General features: G+C 38.7%; 1 protein-coding gene across 1 annotated transcript in view; it reads right to left on the bottom strand.

Annotated features, from left to right (window-relative positions):
- eIF5B (eukaryotic translation initiation factor 5B) overlaps positions 1 to 25,345 on the bottom strand; it is a 609,831-nt gene that overhangs the window by 110,019 nt on the left and 474,467 nt on the right. Inside the window, exon 20 of the mRNA XM_090369319.1 lies at positions 12,092 to 12,168. Within this exon, the coding sequence (XP_090225445.1) occupies positions 12,092 to 12,168 (77 nt within the window). The remainder of the gene's footprint in view (positions 1 to 12,091; positions 12,169 to 25,345) is intronic.

The following is a 25,345-nucleotide window of genomic DNA, read 5'->3' as shown; positions in this document are numbered from 1 at the left end:
CGCGTTTACTGTACCGAGGAGTCCCACTGGTCAACTACTACCTATGTGTCCACAGCCATTGGGAAAGGTCAAGGCATATTCCCGACACGGACATTGCTTCTATTAGAGAATTAGGTGAGAGTGCTTTTCCTTTATCCCGGAAATTCATCTGTTGTTTGGCAGAAATGAGTAATCCGCACTTTCAATAAATTTCACCTGCCTCTGTTTACATGGCAGGTATAAGTAGTCCCTAAATCAGTTTTGTTTTAGCTGCGCAAAGTAACCTTACCAAAGAAATACATACTTTAGTTAGTGTAGTGGAAAAAAAAAAATTGGAAGCGCTTAATAGCGTAGATCATGGAAGTTAAAAAAAAAAAAACACTTTAAAATTTGGTGTCCCTGTTTTTCTGCGAGTAGTGTGTCAACCATTCTGAAAAACTGTTTCGAATCTCAAACTGTTTGAGAAAACTGAATCCTGTTGGAAGCGTGCAAAATTATGCCTGTATGAAGATGAAGCCGATTTTAAGTGGGTGAAGTTGATTTGAGACCAAAACAGGCCTATATCAGGGCAATTAATAAAAGAAAAGGCTATGGTGCACGCATCTTTTCTGGGGTGTGAAACATTCCAAGCTAGTTCAGGTTGGGGGGACAAATTTAAAAAGCGCCAGGGCTTACTAAAAAGTTATTTTCTTGTGAAAGCTGTTTGTTGTTTGTTATTTGGTTTTTAGGAGCATTAGCAACTAAGGCCATATTGCTCCGGGGATATGCAGTGGTCATTCCCTAATCTTTCCGCATCCTCCGTATTTGGTGGTCACGGGCTCGAACCTCGGTCTAATCAAGAAGCGTGTGCTACGCACTGCCGCTCCTGCCCACCTGGATACGGAGGCGCCAACTGGTGAAAGCGGGTTTATAATCAAAGACTATACCCATCGGAAAGAAACAGTTTTGAAATAAAATAAAATAATAAATAAATAAGGATTACCAGCCCAAAGACAATCAACGGTGATGAAACAGGTCTATTTTTTTAAATTTTTGCCGAACAAGACACTGACTTTTAAAGGTGATGTTTACGTGGTAAGAATAGCAAGGAGAGAATTATAGTCTTGGTTGGTGTAAATATGGCTGATAATGAAAAACCCCAGGGACTCACATCTAGTGAGTATGCGCTTGGCACACCCAGGGTACTGAGCTGGATATCATCATCATTCTTCTCCCTTTTGGTGACACTCTCTCTCTCTCTCTCTCTGTACTCAATTTTTTTTGGCTGGTGCAGCATAAGCCTCAAGCTTCCTTGCAACATATGACTAATAATAATAATAATAATAATAATAATAAACTGAAGCTTTTGGTAATAGGCAAAAGTAAACAATTTCGATGTTTCAAAGGAGTAAAGTCGTCAGAGCTGGACTGTAACTGCAACAAAAAATCTTGGACGACCAGTGAAATTTTTGAACAATGGATGTTAAATTTCGATAGAAAGATGAAAGAAAACAGAAAAATCGCGCCAACTTTCACTCGGTAATTTCGAAACTTACAATGTGAAGCTTGTTTTCCTCCGACTACCTCGTCTAAACTGCAGTCAATGGACCAAGGCATTATCAAGAATTTGAAAATGCGCTACCTAAGGCTTATACTGAGAATAGAAACCAATCAATCTATAGATTTTGTTATAGATTTGCGGATGTGCATATCAGAGTTAGCGAAAGTGTGGAGTAAAGATGTGACGGAAACAACGATTAAGAATTGTTTTGCAAAAGCAGATTTTGCCAATTAACAGCGATGAATTACTACACTATACTGAGAAATCTTGGAAAGAACTCCAAGCGAGAGGTTTGATCAGTGGAGAAATTGTTCTTGACAAATTTTTAGTAGTCGTTAATGATGTCATAGTAGCTGAATATCCGAGTGACTCCAAACATTTTGGAGAGTATTCAAAGAATCAGTGACAATATCAACGATGAGTTGGATGAAAATGGGGGCAATATTTAACCTTCCAAACATGTTGGCAGCATTTGAAACTTTGCGTCGAGGCCTTCAGTGTGAAGAAAATGTGCCAGAAAATAATATATATGAGTGTTTAAACTTTAAACAAATGCGAACTTTTTATGAACGATGTAAAGTAAAAACCAGTGAACAACAAAAAATAACCAAATATTCTATTCAATAACTCTTAAAAGTGTACTAATGTATTGTGAACATCATGTAAGTAGCCATTTCTTAATATGTATGTATTAATAAATTAATTGTTTTAAAATGCTAAAAAAATTATTCATTCCCATCTTTTACTAAATTTCTGAACGTTGAATTACGATGTTTTTCAATGTTGAAAAGTTATGTTTCTTTATAACGAAATTTCTGTTTAACGAATTTTTTCAATTTGCAAATTGATTTTGACTTCAAGCAGTATCATCGGCATTCCGATGATATTGCTTCTTCAAGTTCATCAATGTTTCTTGGGCGGTTCTGGAAAACAGCAAACTTCAAAGGAAAAAATCGAGGGGTGTGCGGACTAATTACCTGGGTGGCCTTTCAACAGAGCTTCTCCAGGAGTCTATGCGGTATCACAGTGTATCGTCACCGTCCTCCACACACGGGGTTGTAGAGGCCCGGGTTGGATTCCCATCGAAGACGCGAGGAACTTTAATGGGCTTTTTTCACTCCGTGGCTAAGTTAGTCTCAGGCGTAGATAGAAAGGTTCCCCCCGCCGAAACTGGTTTTTTTTTTTTTTTTTTTTTTTTCGTCCAGCAAAATAGTCAAATCGACCAGAGAACACACGCAATTTACAGACATAAATACGGGTATATGTAAGAAATTACCGGGTAACCCTATATAGTTTTGGGCTCCCCCATGCGACCCCGACTACCTCCTAGCGGTGCGCGCGCGGGCAACGTGGTAATCCACCAGGTGCCCTCCGGCCAAAAGCACAACGCTTTCTAGCTTTCAACAGTGATACTGTTTTTCTCTATAGAGTTCATATAGCATAGGTGTGGGAAAGTAACGGGAGCGCTTTTCCTCTAACACTATGGGCCTCGTCGTCCTATCCGCCTGTTGCGGTATATTCACTGGGGTAGTTTTGCACAACCAGTGAATAATGCGGTGATATTCCATCTTGTTGGAAGAACATGTTGATTCTTCGTTGTAAAGGATCATCATTCAGAAAATCCATCAGGTAATTCTGTAGCATATGTAAGTACTTTTCGAAGTAACGCTGTTGTCAAGGAAATAAGGCCCAATTATTTGATCATCCCATATTCCAGCCTACACCATAACTAAAGTGCAAAACTACCCGTTAATAATTTTGCACGTTAGTCACTTCCATCCAATTAGGATTACTGTCTGACCAGTAACGAAAATTGTGTCTATTGACGCTAACACTAAGATAATGACAAGAAGGTTTTAGGAGCATCCGCGACTAAGGCCATATTGGTCCGTGTATATTGTCTGTAAATTTTGTGTTCTGAGGTCTTGTTTTCTAGACAAAAACCATGCTACCCTCGCCTGCGACCGACTAACTCAGTCACGTTGTGAAAACTGACCATAAAAATTACTGCCGTCATTGACGGGACTTTAACTAAGGTCTTTTTCACCGATGCGGGGAGGTCAGCGATCCTACCAACTGTGCTACTCACGAGGGCAATACATCCACTCACAAAACGTGCCGTCACCATGCACATCCTGAGCAAGTTGCACTTTAATGCGGTGGAAATAATTTTTTTGAAGAATGTACACTACTGACCTTTGGCTAACTCCCAAGCTGTGCCAATATCATCACCGATGTGTCCTCATCAGCTACACTTTTTGGTCTCTCACATAGAGGGTGATGAGCAAAGAACACTTCAGGTTTCTTTAAAACCGTTTATCAGTCCAATGATCAATTGGAGGCCGGTGTTGATTCTGCCTGTTAAATTCGCCGGCAACTGATCGGTGTGCAACATCTGGTACCCCATACATAAACACTAAGCTCACTCTGTCATCAGATAATTCGTCAGCCATTTTTTAAACTAATATTAACAATTGCACTTAAAAGGATCACGTCTTTCTGTGTTAAACTGTGGTGCCACATCCCAAATTCAATTTGGATTTTGTACCTTTTTCTTTTCTTTTTATCTGGTGTGTGAAACGTTCTCTGCACTATATTCCCACAAGGTTCCACTGTACTAGCAACCCGAAAAAAAAAAAAAATAATAATAAAAAATAAACACACTGGTGTGTTCAAAGAAAGTGCATCAACCTAGGAATTTCACATTTCTAACCCTCTTTGGCGATGGTGTGTTACATTAATGACTAAGCATCACAAATAGAAATATGTATAAACAAAAGATATTTATTAATAGTTAAGGCAAAGCTAAGTAATATTTGACAGATGCTCTCAATATATTCCAAAATGAGCATTTGCAACGGGTTTGGTAAACACGACAATTATGGCTGAAATGTTATCAGGAGCCCTCAATTTGTTTCAGTTTACCATTTTAAACGGAAAACAAAATGAAAAGTTCACCAGGTGCAACCTAATATTTAGTCGAACCGCCTCTACCCTGATGACAGCAGCACACCGTCGAGGCATTGACAAGATCAATTTCTGAAGATAATCAACTGATAGTTTGTGGTTCCAAACACGAATTATGGTTTCCTGAAGTTCACGAAGGGACTTCGGTTTCTTTCTGGCAACTGCAGATTCCACACGATGCCAACAGTTCTCTATAGGATTCAGGTCCAGGCTGTTTCCTGGCCAGCTAAGAGTTGTAATGGACCGTTCTTCCAACCACTTTTTCATCTTAATAAATGTAAGCACATTACTGCCAAACCTCTAATGCAGAAATGAAGCTAAAGTAACTACAGAAGTGCCTACTTACACTTTTCGCCCGATGACAAGGAGCAGAGTCGTCCTGAAAAATACAGTTACTTGGCAACTTGAAATGGTCTCTAATGGTTGGCAGCAATTTTCCTTTCAATATAGCCGGGTATCCATTGGCATTATGGAACCTTTTATAAACTGTAGGTGACCTACACCGCGATAAGAAATGCACCCTCTATATCATTTGGCTGGTAATTTCACTAATCATACAGTCTGGACGGTATCCTTTACCATGTCTACGGCTAATCGTTTGTCTCCCATCAGAGCCATGCAGGTTGAATTTCTTCTCATCCGACAAAATAACTGACTTCCACTGCTCGGGGGTCCGTTTGACATGCTCCTTACACCAAATTAATCTGGCCTTTTTCATTTTTTGTGTGAGGAGGGGCTTCTTCTTCTTATGACACGGGCTACAAGTCTATTTTTGAAGGAGTCTTCTGACTGTTATTGCTCTTGCTACCACTCCTGTATGTTCTTCCCATTCTCTTTTCAGCTCAGAGCAAGAAGCTTTACTGTTTTTATGGCGTAAGCGCTTTCAAAACGCGGTCCTGTTTTGGCGTAGAGACTCGTTTGCGTCCGGTTCCTTTTTCCTATCAGCAGAACCAGTATTCTTGAATTTGGAAAGAAATCTACTTACTGTCGACTGATTACGACACTCTATAAGCAATATGGCGGGGAAGAACATGCTTCCTCACGTAAAGCAACAATAGCACTGTTTCTTCGTGGCGTCAACTGCACGTAACTCGCCATCCTGACACAAGCAAGGAACGACTGCAAGTTTTGAAGAGCGTGCTTATACAAAGGGTACTAGGAAAGTTTTGCAATACAGATTTGTTTATTTAATTTTTTCAAAGTAATTTCCTCTACATTCAATACACCTCTCCATCCTCCGAAACCAATCTTTAAACCAGTTCTGCCAAGTTTCACTAGGGAGTAAAGCACACTCGTTGTCCCAAGCCCGTAGAAGGTCCTCATCACTGGAAAACCGCCTCCCTTTTAGCTTCATTTTCACATGCGGGAACAGTGCAAAGTCGCAGGGAGCAAGGTCTGGCCTGTAGAGAGGGTGCTCGAGAAGTTTCAGTCCTGTCGTGGTCAAATATTCGGTGCAGGCTTTGGCGCGGTGAGCTGCAGCATTATCGTGATGGAGGTACCAGGTGTCCATTCTTGACTTTGGCCGCAGGTTCTTCATAGATCCAATGACTTTAGGCAGGCATTGTTCAGTATACCACTTAGCTGTGACTGTCTTCTGCGTGTCCAAAACGACACGTTCTACAATTCCACTCGATTTGAAAAATACAGCTATCATTTTCTTCTTTACAGATCGGGATTTTCTGACAATTACGGGTGTGTCGTCATCATCAAAGACCCAAACTTTGTTTTGAGCCTTGGTCGGCAGATCGTAATAGTACAGCCAAGTCTCGTCACCTGTCACGATGTTGTTCACATACCGAGATTGTCCCTTATCAAACTTTTTTAACATCTCCCGGCACCAAGTCACACATCGTGTCATCTGCTCTTCAGTCAGTTGATGCGGCACCCAGAGAGAACAAAGTTTCTTCACGTGCAAATGATCTTGCAGAATCGAACGAATTGCTGGTGCATTTAGGCCCAAAGTATCCTCTATCTGTTGGTAGGTCACTCGCCTGTTTTCGTCAAGCATTTTCCTCACAGCAGTAACGTTTTCCTCCATAACTGACGTTCGTGGCCTTCCCGGCCTCTCGGAATCCTCCAGAGTGAAATTTCCCCTTTGGAATTCTCTATACCACCTGAATATCGTTGTACGATGTGGACAATCATCATCTAGTGCAAGAGTAATTTCTTCTAAGCACTGGTCTATGGTTAAACCACGCACGAAATTATACCGCGAAACTGTCCTCATCTCATTTCGTGACCACGATGCCATCGCAAGCACTTTACACTCTCACTACTAATGAATAACTGAGCCCATCGACTTGGCGCGGCGGCTACTATGCACGTATGAACATGTCTCAACATGCAGCAACAAGCAGTTTCCTGTGATTCATTGTTGCGTCATATTGCAAAACTTTCCTAGTACCCTTTGTATAGCTAAAAGTAACAGCTGATGCAATATTATGTCATCATCTACGCGTGTGAATCTTATCTGATGCAATCTGTAAGAAATATTGCCATATACTTACGCTATTCGGAGAAAAATTACAATTTTAAGGGGTGATACACTTTCTTTAACACCAGTGTGTGTGTGTACACACTGGTGTTAAAGACACACTTCGCACCTTTATATCCTTGGGCTTGGCGCATTCTAAGTTGTCCATGCGACATAATTCAAATCAAATCAGGTCAAACCTTTATATCCACATTTATATTTGTTTAATGCCATTTACTACCTCGAAGGGATATGGATATAATTTTGTAAAAATAATTTTAATAAATAGTAAAAAATTTAAATGATTTACTAATCACCATAAAGCTAGTTAAATTATAGAGTAATTTTTAATATCCCACGATGAAGAGCTAGTTAATGAAAAGCTGGTGTTCTTTTTTAGCTGAATTTTTCAGGAAAATTTTAATGATGTTATTCTTTCAGTTTTATACTGAAAGATTTCATTTTTAGTGTAGATTCAACTCCAAGTCTGCAGAAATAACAGCAACTTCATAATCAGAAGCGCCATATGGCTTAGTGCGCTAGGTAATAAAAACAGCAACGATAACATCATAATCAGAGAACTCGGAAATTCAGATAGGAGTATTCATCTAAATTTCGAATCTGTAAACGCGATAATATAATAATTTTAAAATTAGAAAGTAATCGTACTTTTTAGGCGTACGTACGCCATTCATCAAGATATCAATAGCAAAGTGGTGTAGCGTGTAATTCAAATTACACAATAAAAAATACGGTATATACATTTGAGTACTTGGGGAGAGACTAAAAAAACAGTTACTTTAACAGTTATACTGTATATTAATTTTTGGCATTACTATAATAAATTATTTACATTCAAAAACTGGAACTGCAAAGTTTCCTTCTCTCTTACTTTGGTTGTCATTGTGGCCCGGGGGAGAGGAAAGAAAAAGAAAAAAAAAAAAAAAAAGCATAGCTGCATTTGCCAATAACTTTGAGATAAGGAACCAAAAGAAGGGGGAGCGTGCAATGGTATCTGGGAGCATGCTTGGTCTCCCCATCCCACTTCTTTTGTTATAGCTGTGTTATACCATCAAGAAACGCTTTGGGGGCCTCTTTTATGTCCCAATCCAGCACAGCACCAACCTAAAGACAGAGGTTTCTAAATATTGTATTTACAAAATTCTAGGTGGCGAGTTACTTTTGGCATTCGTAGTGTATCAGGATAATGTAAAAAAAAAAAAAAATTTGGAAAATACTGCGTTAGGCTATAAATGTAGGTATGGCCATAGCTCACCAATGGAAGGTATTATGGTGGAAAAAAATCTAAAGCAATTTTGTCTTATTTTATATCAATATACTGTCATGTATTCAACGTGTTTTTTTTTTTTTTTTTTTTTTTGCAACGAGTATCTCACCCTCCGGCATCAGTCTTTAGTTAATTTTGTGGTTAGCGGGTTAAGTGCGTTTTCAGTTTTAAATGCAAATGATTTAATACAGTAACATCAGAGATTAATACTCTCCATAAGTGTCGGTTTTTATTAGTGTTTCTAACTAACATTATTTGATAAATTATCAGGCGTGTTGTATTTTTTTTTTTTTTTTTTTTTTAATTTTACTCCAGCACTGATTTTTCTAAATTATGTATGCCTGTTTGTTAGATTTAAACTTATTTTAACTTCCCACCCTTCCTTCTAGATCTCAATATTCCATTGTCAAAAGGTGAAAGGCTGAAAATGTATACATCTATTTTCGATTTACAAATTAATTCTGATTATGATGTTACTGTTTAGACTGGGTGGCTACTTTATTAGGTACACCTACCTAATAGCAAGAGGGCTCCTTTAGATCTCAGAATACGTCGGATACGTCGTGGGGGCTGGGACTCAACGAAATTACGAAAGCGTGACACATCCCGATTGAAGTTGACTCAACTGCTTCCCAAAGTTGTTGCAAATAGCAGTTATGATGTGGTGACCAGGGAAGTCAACGCAGTACGTTGAATTCATCCTCATGTTCCTGGAACCAGTTCTGTGCAATTCTGGACTTTTGACATGACGCACTATTTGAAAGAACTAATCCGCAGATGGATCGTTAGCTTCGTATTATTCGGGTTCTCCCATTAGCACAAATGAGCAGGAAGGAACCGGGATTTGCCAGAACAGGCAATCCCGAACCACGGGTGTGCTTGAAAATTTCAACAGGGTTATAGTTTGCGAAATACACATACCGGAGCATCTGGTGGGACTACCATGCCAACGTAAATCATTTTTCATTTTTGTAAATGAATTTCAGAGATATAATAAGTATCATTACGGAACTGTCCGATACTTTATATCGCATGTTACGAATACGTGATGCTGTTACTGAAGGAATGCTTCATTTCTGAAAAGAGATGTTGTGCACGATACACTCATTATATTAGCCCATGACCATAATTGACCTACAGGTCAAAGAAATTTGCTCATATAAATGATAAATGGAATAAAAATGTTAATTAAATTATTATATGTTAATGTAATATGTAATGGTAATATGTTAATACGATAATATGTAAATGTAATACGTTAATTAAATTTATGAAAATTTCATATAAATGAATATATACTCGAGAACAAAAAATCGATTTGAGGCCAAATTTTCAACCTATGTTCTGTTGGTCCTTGGGAAAATTTCAGGCCCAGTCATGATTTCACTGACCCTCGTTCCATCTCTCCTACAAAAATCGGCATGAATGAAAGTAAGCTTCTGCGTTAATCGACAAGAAAAATTTAGATTGCTACAAAATTTTCAACAAAGTTTTTGGTACCTGGGATGGTTCAAGTTTAATTTCAATTTCCCAGCATTCCTCACAAATTCCCCTACAGAAATATTACTATAAATTTGGAACAGAAGCTCTGATCCATTTCAAAATTTACTTATATATTTTAGGAATTTTTGTAACAAATTTTCATGTTGGGTTGGTTTATTTTATTATGAATTATTACTATTTGCTAACGAGCATGCAATGTAACGCACTGATTACATTAACTAATGTCTTGGTATGTTAACAATTTTTTTTATGTTGTTAAATACATGTTTAGCCATAGCAATTCTTTTTATTTCTTCCATCACTGGATTATTATATATCCAAGGTAGGTAAATTTATCAACCTGCTCTATTTTTCCTCCATTATTTTTATTTTTGGGGTATCTTCTTGTATATCTTCATGATGGCTATCACTTTCGTTTCCTTCACATTTATGTTCATTCCCCAGTCCTCTTTTCTGTTCAGAGCGCCTACAATTAAATGCAGGTCATTTCCTGCTGGTAGAGCAGTGTCATCAGCATGCTGTAGGTTATATTTCTTTCACCTACGTTGATCTGTCTGCCAAATCTTCAATTTCGCTATACTGTATATCATTTCCGTGTACAGGTTGAAAAGGCGTGGTGCTAGGAAGCATCCTTGTCTAACTCCTTTCTTTTTCCGAAATTCTGCTGACATGTGATTGATCTCCGTTTCTTATGGGTTCCACGAAGGTTAACAATTATTTTCTTTGGTTCCATAAAAGTTAGCAATTATTTTCGAATCTTTTCTATCTATTCCTATATCTTGAAGACATATCAGCTTTTCATGGTTGACTCCATCGAAGATTTTTTTTTTTCTTTTTTCATAATCTTAGAAGATCCTTTTTCATAATCTCGGAAGCAGGTTAAAAGATCTTTTTCATGATCTTGGAAGCAGGTTAGATCTTTTTCATATATCTTTTACAATTCTAATCCTTATAAATCCCAGACCCAAATAAGTAAGTGTGCTACAGAGCGAATAATTTTCTATGTAAACACTATCCATGATGTTGTTTTTAGTTTTGTATATTCGTTATTTACTACAAGAGCTATTCAATACAGAATTATCATAATTTTTCATAAACAACCGTACTGCTTGCTATTTCTAGCTGAGCTGCAGAATTTAAGATCAAACCAAGCTGCATCACATAGCAACTGCGCCGTTGACTGGTGCGCACGGTTTCATCATTTTGACTCCGAGAGTAAGCAATAAAGCTCTGTCTGAAAGACTACGTCATTGCCAACACCGGAAAAAAAAAAAAAAAAAAAGTCGTGGCTTCTGCAAAAGGTTATGGTCAGTTTTTTTTTACATTCAAGGAATACTTTACCAGCATGTTGTGCCACGTCATACCACTGTTACGGGACCTTACTACAGAACTGTACGGCACACTTTGCGGGATCATTTCGTCGCAAACGACCACAACTGCGTGCAGGTGGATGGATGCTGCATCACGACAATACGAGACCTCACACTGCTCATAATTTCATCGAGTACTTAGCCAGCATTAATATCAAATGTGTTCGTCATCCGCCCAACAGCCCTGACCTTGCACTTTTGAGATTTTTTTTTTATTATTATTTCCAACGTTAAAGGAGCTGCGAAGAAAACGTTTCGTGTCGTCAGAAGACGTTGTAAAGACATCGGAGGCGATTCTCAAATGAATGTCAAAAATGGCTCCCACCATGTTTTTGAAGAATGGCAGAAATGTTGGAGTAAGTGCATTCATCAAATGGGGAATATTCTGAAAAGGATTATCAAAATATGGATGCTCAATAAAGGTATGCTGTGAAAAAAAAATTATAACTCTTTATTGAACAGTATTCGTATTTTTTTAACTTAAAATTCTTTATAAGTGCTTTATAAAATTCTTTATAATAAGATTTCAAAATATGACTCTGAAACGAGTAAGTGCTTTAAATAAGCAGAATAATGCATTAAATGGAGAGGGGGGGGGGGGAGAAATGGAAATACAGTAAAACAAAGGCCTGAATGCCTTCAAAATTCGGCGTGCCTTTTTATTAAGAAAAGGCATTTTATCAAAAACTATGTAAAGGCGTGCTGCTTAGTCAGTCGTATGTAGAACTGAATTGAAATTTAATGTTATATTTCGTGTCTTAAATATTTAGAGGTCGAACGGCCTCTAAATAAGTTTGGGAGCCAACGAGCTTTCGAATTATGAGTTAACGAACTCCAATACCAAAAACTGTTCAAAATAAGAACTCTCCTATCAGTTCTCTTTATTTGGAATGTTATATAAATGTGTGTATATTTGATTATTCAACGTGAGAATAATCCCTTTAATAATATTTAAAATTTATGTCACTTACTGATTGTCATGTTCCAGCATGATGGAAGCTTTCATGACGTCCTTTTTCACCACAGGACCTATCCGTACGCCAGAATACTATAAAAGAGAAAGCAAAGAAAAAAAATATATATAACATCCCGGATATAAGTGGTAACAATGTTATTCGCTTACAACTACTATGGAGAGAAGGCAATAAGGATGTGGTTAGTCTAAAGCAGGATACGAGAGGATGAGACAACATCTTCCTCGTTACATCCGCTCCTCGAAAGCGGCCATCCCTCTACCCCCATGCAACGTGAGGCCACTACTCGCAGCAGAGGATTTCCTGATTTCAGCCATCAATCAGGCTGCCTATTCACTACGATTCGACCAGATGCCAGCGTGTTGTCTGAAGGTAGCCTTGAAACCTGAACGACCGCAGTGAATTGTAACACTCCCCAATTATAAGTGCAATGTTGCCGTAGATTATTGATAAGTTTCTTCCGCTATCAATTTCTTGATTCTAGTGCTGCTAAAGAGGACGGCATATTTATCAAGGGAGGCCAGCAATAATATTTAATGAAAACAAGTTAGTCTCGGAGCCATTACATTTTTACTATAACTGCTTTGATTGGTATAGCTGTCAACAACCTCAGACGAACAAATTCGTACTGAGCAGTCTACACGTTAATATCAGTATTAAACTTTTGATTTTACAATCAAAATATTGTAAAATCAAGTTCATGCAAATATAAAGTTAGAGCGGTACCAAATAAATAAATGAACTAGATAAAACAATTTGTTAAATTCAATAGTATTATTATTTCATTTTCTTCTCTTCTTTTTTCAATACTAATACGTACTTAAAGTACTAATTTAAAGCATTACGCATGCAATGCAATCCAAAAAGCCATAAACTCTAAGAAACAACTTGTTTCTGGACATACAAGTAACTGTCGACACACTTCAGCATTAATAGAGCTAGTTGAAATTTTGAAGCATTATCTCAGAATCGAAGGTAACCTTCTTGCAATCCTCCCTGAACTCCTCATTAACAGACAAATTTTTATTAAACATGACCATAGACTGGAGAGGGCCACCACGACCTCTGTCGGCATGCCACAAGGGAGAGTTCTTTCATCATGTTTTTTTTTGCTGCAGCATTAGAGCCCTTTCCTTGCGAAGTACCCAAACTTCATTTCATACGCTGATCTTAAGATGCTGGTCACATCCAACGATCCAGCAAAAGTTGAGGCAGTTGAAAAGTTGAGGAACCCCTTGTGCCTATGAAAATCAGACAGTACTGTTTGAATTCCAGGATTATCTAGGACGCCTAGATAATCCTGGAGTTCAAACTGAATCCACAGAAAGCAGCTCAGATGACCTTCACAAAAAGAACTATTAATGAAATTATGCTTACAATAAATGGAACCGCCATTAAAAGGGTTCACTCCACACACATTTGGGGTTGAAGTGGGATGAGGGGTTTACTTTCAAAGATCACCTCAAGATGGCCAGGCTAAAAACGCTTGCGGGCGGTCTGGGCAATCCGGCAGGAGTTGGGTCGGTCGTAGGCCTCGAGGGTTTCTTTTGGAATATGTTCGAAGGAATTTGACACCCATACTGCTCTACGCTTTGCGGGGATGGGGGAACCCCTTGTGCCGTGAGACACGAATACACTTTACTGTTCTATGGTTCGTGTCACACGGCACAAGGGGTGAGACACGAATACACGAATTTACTGCTCTATGCTTCGGTACTCTGGTCAGGAGTCTCCTCTACTCAACTAAAGAGATTTATTGGCTTCTGAGATGGCTAAACAGGGAGATGGGCTACAATTTTACCATCTCAAGGAGTGTGCTCTATGCAAACCTTGGCATGAAACCCTGGGAAATCATAATCAAAGAGAGGAACCTTCACACCTTGGCACAACTTCTATGCCAACAAATGGATTCGCCTGACATCTGGGAAGTCGCGACAAACCCTCGAACCTCAGAACGAACCCAGTGCAGTTCAACACCTTGTCCACAATGTTTCCTGCAAAACGTGCACTACCTTAGATCAGTGTTTCCGGCGAATACGTTCGGAATATATAACTCCCTGGAAATTGATGCCTAATCTTTCTGCAGTTTGAAGCGCTATAGACAGGGCACCCTGAAATAAGCCTATAAACATGAACAATAATCGTTATGTGGAAAGAATTCCCTGATAAGACTTCCTTGGATTCAGAGTTTTATTTTTTTATTATTATTTTATTTATTTATTTGTTTTGTATTTTCAATCTGTTTTGATTTCTTGTAATTCCAATCAATGTAATCAACTCGAATTTGCACAATGTACAACCTTATAGCCGAACCAGGCTGTTCCGGGGGTGGCCACTGATGTGGAAACAAAATTATCTTAATAATTAATAATAATAATAGATAAAAAACATGAATCAGGCTAAGACGAGGGGAGGGAGTGAGTTTCCAGCATTTCTGGGGGTTTTAATTTCACATTTCCTTCAACCAACAATGCCCCCATCCATTCGGAGAGGTTGTAAACCTGTGCAGTGCTAAACCTCGCTACAAGTAAATTCAAATCTGTTGCCTGAAATCAGAAAACTTGTGTGTGCGTGCACAGTTATTTTAGTTCGTTTATTTGGAAGAGAGGATTCCATCATTCAGGTAATATTGTGCAGTGCCGTAGAGGTCCCATGTAGCGGAGTGGTCAAGCACGAGAATGCAGAAGCATGTGAATTGAATGAACTGTTATTGAAGCCAGCATGACTGCTAAACACGGTCAGCGATTATATTCATTACTGAAATGACTATTTGTGAATTCCACTAACCTATTCATCATGTCGAAGTATAAACAGAACATTACTTAGCCGGAATTATTAAAGTGTATATGGCTGCATCTGTGTTCATGGGCCAATCAGCATGTTGCGTTGGCAGGCTAAGAACAATTCCTCAACAAACGGATGGAGACTAAGAATTTCCCCAGTCCCCGACGAGATTCCGTGTGTCCATACAGTAATATTCTTGTACTCACTCTCTCACACCACTACGATTTCTAAGTGGGCGTCACGGAGTATAAACAGAAAATTTAGTTTTCATTTATTCGAGTAATGACTCGCAGTAAAACAGCTGTTCATAGGCACAGGAAACGACAATATTTTGTGAATCCTCCTTGCACGTCTGTTAACATACCAATGCCTTTGAGATCACTGTAGATATTCTAATGATGTATTATGCTTCAAGAAGTTTCTTCGTGCTACAGTATGTCTTTTAGATGAACGAAGTAGGCAATGGAGATGGCTGGATGGCATTAAGTTCCACTTATGCAAGGGAACAGCTTTCAAACTTCGCTGCAAGGATCCGGTGAAGTAGCGCATTCGGATATCATGAGGGTACAGCTCTAAAACGGTGTTCGCAGGCCGGCCATTAGCTAGTACACGGGACCAAACCTATTGGTAACGCTCTAGGAGGCTTCCGTATCAGCTAGTGTATAATCTTGCTACCTCTACTCTGCCAGATAGTGACTGAAGAGAGTCCGAGTAGTGTGTATGTTGGCAAGTGTATACGGGAAGCATTGTCGAGGCCACGTTATGTCAAGGATCTGGGTATATTCTCACCATGTGTACGCCATATCCAAAAATTTCATTACTTCATACAGCATGTCCCACCCACTTTTTCTTACTATTGAATACACCATGAATTGTCAAACTAATAGAGCAAGCTTATTTGCGAAAATATCTAAACCTCCCAAGCACTTCCTAATTCATTTCACAAATATACGTGGTCTCAATTCTAATCTCAACGATGTCCATTTCCACTTGCAGTCTGCCAAACCCCATGTACTTTTTCTGACAGAATAACAGTTATCTGTTGATTCAAATACTGCTCATCTCAGATGCCCGAATTATTCGCTGTACGATTCCTTTCGCCTCAAAGGTGGTACTTTTGCATAAGTCCGTTCTGATATTCCCTGTCAGAGACTTGGCAAGTTGGAATCTCCTCTCTTTGATCTTCTCTGGGTTAAAATCTCTCTACCTGATTGTGTCAAATTCATCTGTTGTCTCTACCGCCGTTCTCCCAACTCCACTAATCACTTGGAGCTCTTTGACGTCCTTTCTTTGCAACTCGACTTTCTCCAGTCCAACTTTCCTAACAGTGAGGTAATTTTCCTTGGTGATTTTAATGTTCACAACTCCAGCTGGTTGACCTTGCACAGATTGTTCATTTACCTACAAGAATACCGGACAATCCCAAACATATAGCCAATACGCTTGATCTTTTTCTCACGAACAACCCTTCTAAGTACACGGTCGAAATGAGGTGTCCTTTAGGGACTTCAGATCACAACTTGGTGATTGTCTCTTCTCCAATGGAACCTTTATCTCATGGCTATTCCCAACTCCGTGTTGTTTGGCATTGCAAGAATGCAAAATGGGATGACCTGCGAGATTTCTTTTCTTCTTTTCCTTGGTCGGATTACTGTTTCAAAACTCCTGATGTCAACGTTTGCTCAGATCGTGTAAGTGAAATTATTCATTTGGAATAGAATCCTTTATTCCACCTTAAAATCTCGTCCTTTAACTAAGCCCTGGTTTTCCAATAAATGTGCCAAGTCTCTTCAAGAGAAGAATGTTGCATATCACATTTGGCTTGTTTCCAATTCTTCAGTTTCATTTTCTGCCTACACCAGAGCTCGCAACAATTGTAAAGCAGTTAGTAATCAGTCCAAACTAGATTTTGAACAGGCTAAGGGTAGAAAACTTGCTTCTTCCTAATGGTGGCCGAGCATTCTGGTCTCTTGCCAAAGCTATTGGCCGAAACTTTTGCCCATCTCTGCTCCCACCTCTGCCCAAACCAGATGGTTCTGTTGTCACTTCAGCCAAGGATAAAGCTGACCTGCTAGCATCCCATTTTTCCTTCCAACTCATGTATTAATGATCTTGGTAAAACACCTACCACCATTCCCAACACGCTCCATTCAATGCCTCCTGTGGTCTTACGTCAAAAGGATGTCAGAAGGATTTTGACGAATCTTGATGCTAAGAAAGCTCCAGGTCCCGATGGTATTTCTCCACTTGTTCTCAAAACCTGTGCTCCTGAACATACTCCTATTCTTTGCCGCCTTTTTTCACTTTCTTATTCCAAAGGTGTTTTCCTTCTGCTTGGAAATTTGCTCATATCCAGTCAGTTCCTAAAAAGGGTGGCAAATCCCTCCCATCCAATTATCGTCCCATTGCAATTAACCGCCAACTCTTAAACTACCTAGAAACCTTCCGGCTGATCAACGATCGCCAGTATGGATTCCGTCAGTGTCGATCCACTGGTGATATTCTGGCTTACGTTATGGACTAATTTATGGCCCATTTATGGAATAGCCCATTTATGGACTAATTCAATGGAAAGGTTCGGTGAGACAAGTAGTTGCTCTTGACACCTCAAAGGCTTTCGATCGTGTTTGGCATAAAGGTCTTCTAAACAAGTTTCCATCTTATGGTTTGCCAACTGTTTTTAGTAATTGGTTATCCAGTTTTTTCTGTGTTCGCTCACTGAGGGTAATGGTAGATGGCCCTCTGTCTTCTAACTTCTCCACTAATGCCGGTGTCCCCCAAGGTCTATAAACATGGTCTATTACTTCTTTTTCCCACTCTTTTCCTCATGTATATTAATGACCTTCTACCATTGACTGGAAATCCTATCCATAGTTTTGCCGATGATAGCACATTGCATTCCCCTTTCCATTTTGAGAAACCTTGTCCTGCTCAATCAACTTCAACTTTTCAAAAATCTGCTACCAATTCCTTAAATGACGATCTTCAGGTAATTCTCCAGTGGGGCAAAGACAACTTAGTTGATTTCAACCCTTCTAAAACTCAGTCTTGTCTTATATCTCGCAAAAAAGGATTCTTCTGCTCCTATGCTTATCTTTAATGACACTCCGATTTCTAGGCAAAATGATATATCTCTTTTGGGGATTACCCTGACTTCTAATCTCTCTTGGCACAAGCACATTACAAATATTGCTTCCTCTGCACCTAAAAAACTTGGTTTTCTCCTTCGCTCTCGGCGTTACTTTTCTTCCAAACAGCTGCTCACTCTGTATAAATCGCAAATCCGTCCTGTCATGGAATATTGTTCCCACATCTGGGGTGGTGCCCCCAAAACTTTTCTCAGGTTTCTTGATTCCATTCAGAAGAGGGCAGTTAGGTTAATTAATGATTCATCTCTAACAGTCTCTCCACTCGCTGTCTCATAGACGTACTGTCTCTGCTGCAAGCCTCTTCTACAGATACTTCCATGGGCACTGTTCTTCTGAATTGGCTTCTATAATTCCCGCTCTCTCTTTCAAAACAGTTCGAACACGTGCCGCCACCAGCCAACATCCATTTACTGTCCAACTCCAAACTCACAGAACCAACTTTTCATCTTTCTCGTTTATTCATTCAACTGCCGTTTTCTGGAATAGCCTTCCTTCATACTCTTGGTATTTTAAGGAGTCCTTATGTGCTGTAATGTAATAACTAGATTGAGGTGAGTGCTGAAAATTAAGCTAAGCTATACGTACGATCTAGCCTTCCTTCATACGTATTTCCTGAAAATTACAGTCCACAGAAGTTCAAGTCCAATGCCAACAAATATCTTCTTTCGTCTTCTGAACCTCCAACCGAAAGCACGGTACTAAGTACTATAGGTTCTAATACCTCTCGTGTTTGGGGTTTACATAAAAAAAAAAAAAAACTTGTAACAATTCCTTGAAGAGAGTAAGGAATGCCACCAAACCTTTTTTGTTTCTTTTTCCACAGTGAGACACTGACATTCTTCTTAAACAAGTGTTTCTACTTTAGTTTCGAGGCGATAAGTTCGACTTCATAATCGGAGAGGGCTAGATCTCTAATGAGGTCATTCAACTCATCTTAGGTAAACAGTTCTGGCTCTGATGTCTCTTCTTCGGATATGTACTCAGGATCAGCCGAAGTTCTCAGGTCTCCGCATTCCATTTCATCTTCTAACGAATCTAGTCTACGCTGTGAAGATATCCGAATGAGCATACTGTCATCGTGAGGGAATTGTTTTATCGCTGAACCCAGTTTCAGGTTTAGCAATGTACTTATTCGTCACTGAGAATCCAGTTAAAAAAGTAACAATCACCATGGTGGTATTTTGGCTACCGCCATGTATGGTAAGCGGCATCGATTTTTTTCTTTTGTTCAAGCAGTCAGGTAATCCATTCGAACAAGCAGTACAAATAACATGTGGTGCCCACGCCTTATTCTGGTTACCCAAAGCATAACTGGTAAATTTTTCGAATTCCGTTGAGTTTAGTTAAGAAAGAGCCTCACACAGAAAGCTGGGGTGATTTTACACTTTCAAGGCATGACGATGAATGTATTTCAACAAGTCACCGTTATCTAACCTGAAATAATTTATAATCAAATAATAAGAAATATATATATATATATATATATATATATATATATATATTCAAAATTAATAAATACGAATGTATAGACAATAATAAATAATTATGTAGGTTTGCTTGAACAGGTATGCGAGTGGTATAATCAAGCTATGTTTATGTAATTGGTCTCATTAGAAAATCTAGACACGCTAAAGGAAAATCAAAAACATCTGGAATCAGCTCCCACAATCTATCTAGTCGACACACAAAACACGCACAAACATGTGTGTGTGAGATGAGCTGACAAAATCTTAACCGGTTTCCCATAAAAATTTCGAACTTGAATTCGTATCGCAGCTCTGCAAAAATAAAAAAAAAGCGCACGCGCATAGTAACAATTCTTGACCTATCTGTTACAGAAACGGACTCTAACTACTATAAATTCGCGTTTCTTTGCGTTTGAAGTTATTTTGTACACCATCATAATTTTCTAGCCCGTTTTTATAAGATTGGGATTATTCGGTTTTGAGATCATGTTATTACATTTGTTTACGTAAACAATTTTTAATAACCGGTTCCAGTTCACTGCTGTAAAATTAATATTTTATATCTACATATTCTCTATTGAAAAATGCTTGTTCACCAGCGTAATTAAAATAAATTGTACTTTTACAGAATGAATTTAATATAGGTCAACCAACAACTTTAAATTTAGTTCTTTATGGAATCGATGTTCATTAAGACTATACTTTTCTAACGCTAAAAGGCGTTAAATATGAACAGTACGGCTCCGTAATGCTAAAAAACCGAGTTAGTAATAAGGGTGAATATAAATTGAGCTTAACTTCATTTCTACTTCTTTCACATTGTAGCGTGCCACAGGTTGATCATCCGTGCTCTACATCAACAGGACAATGCTATTTTAGAAGTAACGCAATATCATGACAACAAGCAGTGAAGAGCAAGGAATCTTAGGGAAAAAACTTTTTACCACTTTTTTTTATAATTTTCATATATGATTGCCTCATTATTAAATAATCTAAGGCAAGATCTTTAAATTGAGTTTGTAACAAAGACCATTTAACGATGAGTAACTCAATTACTGATCGGTGATAATTTTATTTAAGTACTGTAGTTCAATACTGAGACAATTCGTTGTACAGGTAGAGAACACTTACTCACCCTCTAACTGTGACTAATTCATTGCAAAATGTAAAAACAATTCACTGTATGAAGTTATTTTGCCTCTCTGCTCAAATACTGATGCAGACAGTTAACCAATAAAGTTCACGTCCTTCAATGGTGAAGTGAATAAACAAGCATCAATGAACGAAACCATATTAGCGTAACCTATAGCTCGTACCAGGGCAGGGTTTCATTGCCAACATTTAAAAAATAAGCTTTATCGAATACATGAAATGTGCAATGCATGTACAATCTATGCACAGTAGAAACAGCAATTTTCAATCCACTGCAGGATGGAAGCTTCAACAATTCATGGAGGAGGAAAATGTACCATAATCTGCCACGTTGGTCCAGTGCGGGTTAGCAGATCTACCGTATTTAGCAGTCAGGGACTTGAACCCCGGTCTACTCAAACAGCGGGTGCTACTGCACTCCCACCCCTAATCACTCGGCTATGGAGGCCTCTATGCACAGTACATACACCCAAATAGCCAACAATTGTTAGGAGAAAACGTGGCACGTACCTTTGCTTAATATGCACAGGGAAGTACTATTGAGAGCTCAAATAATCACTGGAGCATTTCAAAGGCTTTCAAACAACTCAAGCGACCCATTGCACCATTTATAACCACTCATTACAAGACGAGCTGTCGGTAACCAAAAATTACTCAAGCCACTTGTTCAGAATTCACGCTAGACTAGCGGTTCTCAACCGGTGGTTCGCGAAAGTGTTCCATGGGGTTCGCACTAAAAATTTGGTAATGACGTCTGCTTAGATTTACATAGGTAAATTATTGTAAACTACAAAATATAACTAATAATAAACAATAAAGTAAAATAAAATTAAATAAAAAGTAACGAATTGCCAAAGAAAGAAACCACATCTCCCACAATTCCTTACCATCTTACAGGATATCATGTTAAATAAATAGGTTTTCCATACTAATTTTTTTTTTTTTCTCATTCTCAAGGATCATTACTATGTATAGGTACTTATTTTTTATTTATTTTTTTTTTTTTGTAGAATCTACAGTACTTAGTAATGTGCATGGTTTGAAGGTTGAAAAGATGAAAGAAGATACTTGTTGACAATAGACTTGAACTTCTGTAGATTGTACTTTTCAGGAAATACGTATGAAGGAAGGTTGTTTCAGAAAACAGAAGCTGAATGAAAGCTTAAATGAAGAAGAAAAGTTGATTGTGAGTTTGAACTTGGACAGTAAAAGGGCGTTGACTGGTTGCGGCACGTGTTCGGACTGCTTTGAAAGAGAGAGAGTGGGAATTATAGAAATCAATTCAGAAGAACAGTGCCCATGCAAGTATCTATAGAAAAGGCATGCAACAGAAACAAAGTCTATGAGACAGAGATTGGAGGGAGACTGTTAGAGATGAGACATTATAAACCTAACTGCCCTCTTTTGAATGGAATCTAGAAGACAGAGCTTTTGGGGGGCACTGCCCCAGATGTGGGAACAATATTCCATGGTAGGCGGGATGTACGATTTCTACAGATTCAATAACTGTTTGGAAGAGAAAAGTAACGCAGAGAGCGAAAGAGAAAACCCAGTTTTTTAGATGCAGAGGAAGCAGTATTTGTAATGTGCTTTATGCCAAGAGAGATTAGAAGTCAGGGTAATCCCCAAGTTCTGGCATAGAAATAGTCATCGAAGACGAGCATAGGACAGAAGAATCAATTTTGAGAGCAATAAGACAGGACTGAGGTTTTAGGAGGATTGAAATGAATGTGTCTTTGTAAAGGGAGATCAGCATTTAAGGATTTGGCAATGGATACTCGAGTTGAAGCTGTTTGAGTAGGGCAAGGTTTCTCAAACTGGAAGGTGGAATGCAATGTGCTATCATCAACAAAACTATGAATAGTATTCCCGGTCAATGGAAGAAGGTCATTAATATACAATAGGAAAAGTGGGAGAAAGAACTGAACCTTGTGGAATACCAGCATTAGTGGAAAATACATAGCCGTCTACCATCACCCTCGGTGAGTGGTCAGAGAGAACTGGATACCCAATTACAGAGAACAGCTGGCAAACCATAAGATGGAAGCTTATTTAGAAGACCTTTATACCAAAAATGATCAAAAGCTGTTGAAACGTCAAGAGTAATGGCTTAAGTTTCACCAAAATTTTCCCCTGAATTTGTCCATAGATGGGTAATATAAACCAGAATATCACCAGTGGAGCGACACTGACGGAATTCATACTGGCGATCGTAGATCATATGAAAGATCTCCAGGTAATTTAAGAATTGGCAGTTAATTGATTTCTCCATTACTTTGCATAGAGTAGAAGTAATCGCAATGGGACGATAATCCGATGGAAGGGATTTGTAACCCCTTTTTAGGAAATGGCTGGATACGAGCACATTTCTAAGCAGAAGGAAAAACACCTTTGGAATAAGAAAGTGAAACAAGACGACACAAAACAGGAGTACGTTCAGGGAGACAGATTTTGAGTACAAGTGGAGAAACACCACCAGGACCTGTAGATTTCTTAGCATCAAGATTTTTCAAAATCGTTCTGAAATTCTTTTGATGGAAGATCACAGGAGACATTGAATGGAGTGTACTGGGAATGGTTTGAGGTGATTTATCAAGATCATGAATTGAAAGAAAAACAGGATGCTAGCAGGTCGGCTTTATCTTTGGCTGATGTGGCAACAGAGATGGGCAAAAATTGCGGCCAATAGCTTTGTTAACACCAGAATGCTCGGCTACCATTTTGACAAGAAGCAAGTCTTCTACTCTTAGCCTGTTAGAAATCTGGTTTGGACTGATTAATAACTACTTTACAAAGTATAAATAATACTCAATAATAATTTTTATTATTACGCAATGTCGCTTATAAAAACGTAGCACTGGAAATATTTTATAATAAAAATTCAGAAATATTATACGATTTCAGAGAATATAGGCTTAATGGTTTGCTAAAAAATATATTACTTTGAAAGAGATTCGCGATAAAAAATATTATGTTGAAAGGGGTTCGCGAGTCAGAAAAGGTTGGGAACCGCTGCTCTAGACTATCGGCTACGGCGTTAAATCATATTAACTATTCAATCTTTTAAGGTGGATGCACACTCAGATCGTGTCATAGGACATGCACTTATAATCATAAGACTGTTCACTTTAGATTTTAAATCAGGTACATGAATGATTCTCCTACACAAAGGACCGGAGGAATCGTACCAAAAAAGAACTAAAGAATAAAAATACAAACATTTAAACAAATTGCATCATGATCAGATGGCAATAAAATAGATTAAGCTAACGAATAAAGTTAAAAATTCATCCAGCTATGACGAAAAATGGCAAGGCCCCACTCAGAGTCAAGAATGTCATCCCAACAATGTTTATCGATGAACCATGAGATCCGGGTGGATGTTGAGTGAGTCCAGAGTCATTTATGGAAAAAATGTCTACTGTATCTTTGTAACCTCTTAGGTGATTTCCTGGCAAACTCTACCTCACCGTGTTCCAAATGTTAAGCGATCCTGTTTATTCGAACACGGTGGTTGCTCCAACGGTGAGTATGGTTCTTTGGTTGGTGGATGTACTCAAAGTCGGAACAGAGCACTGTCTCAGATGTGGTATAAGGCAGGACCACCCGTTCGCTCTCTTCATAACCCAGAACTCTAGCTTCCTAAGAGTCTTGTGGGTGCGGCAGATCAAATTTCTACAGTTTAACACAATACTGAATTAGACTGAGGTGATCTCTCTTTATAATAACTTTTTGAACACTGTTGTTTGCTGTCTTGATACTCCAGAGCTCTTTAGGCTTTGGAGTACTGGAACTGTGATTATGTCTCCAGGACTGCTGAAGAAAAAAATATGAACATTAATTGCCACAACACTAATTCGGAATTAATTTCCCGAATTAGTATTCTTTTCTCTACAGTAGTCCTAGCTAAGTTAAGCTTCCAAAGGAAACAATCCTACTAGTTAAGAAATCAAGCCTGCAATCGTCCAGCCTACCTGTCAGCCAGAACCATTATTCACATGTAATCTTAAAACCCACAGCATACTCTATGGGTTATAAGACAGCCTGCGTATAGGAAGAGCTAAGCATGCATCACATGTGAAAAGATTACAGTTTACTGCAGTGCAACGAAAGCTAGAAATTTTCTCGAGACTCGGACCAGAAACCCTGTTTGAACACGTTTCTATAAGATCGGCAAAGAAATCACCATTGGTAAGAGCTCTACAGATCATATACAGATACTTCGTTCATCGTGACGTGACGTGTGTTGTGATGTTCATATGGATCATCTGATTCTGAATAGAGTATTGCAGCCCAGGAAGACACCCTGGTGTCCTCGTGGGCCGCACTAGTGTACACACAACACACCTGTGAGAGTGAGAGAAATATACATTACATAATTTTTACACAAGAGGAAACACGAAAATAAAATATTTAATCTTATGATCATGAAAATTTGTTTGTCGTAGGGTTTTAGACGCATCAGTGATTTGATGCCATTTTGTCATCCCGACAATGTCATCCCCTAATATATTGTCTGAAAATTGCTTAAGTTCTGTGGTCGATTCACCCGTTTGCTGGACAAAAAACCCGAGTTCCCCCCCGGGACAAAACCATGCTACTCTCGCCTGAGACCCACTAACTCAGGCACGTTGTGAAAAAGGCCCATAAAAATTGCTCATGTCACCGATAGGATTCGAACGGCGATTCTCCAATTGTGC

Source organism: Mastigoproctus giganteus, chromosome 3, assembly GCF_048544385.1.
Source record: "Mastigoproctus giganteus isolate SK-2022 chromosome 3, ASM4854438v1, whole genome shotgun sequence".
Classification (NCBI taxonomy): Eukaryota; Metazoa; Arthropoda; class Arachnida; order Uropygi; family Thelyphonidae; genus Mastigoproctus; species Mastigoproctus giganteus.
This window is presented reverse-complemented; position numbering and strand designations above follow the sequence as displayed.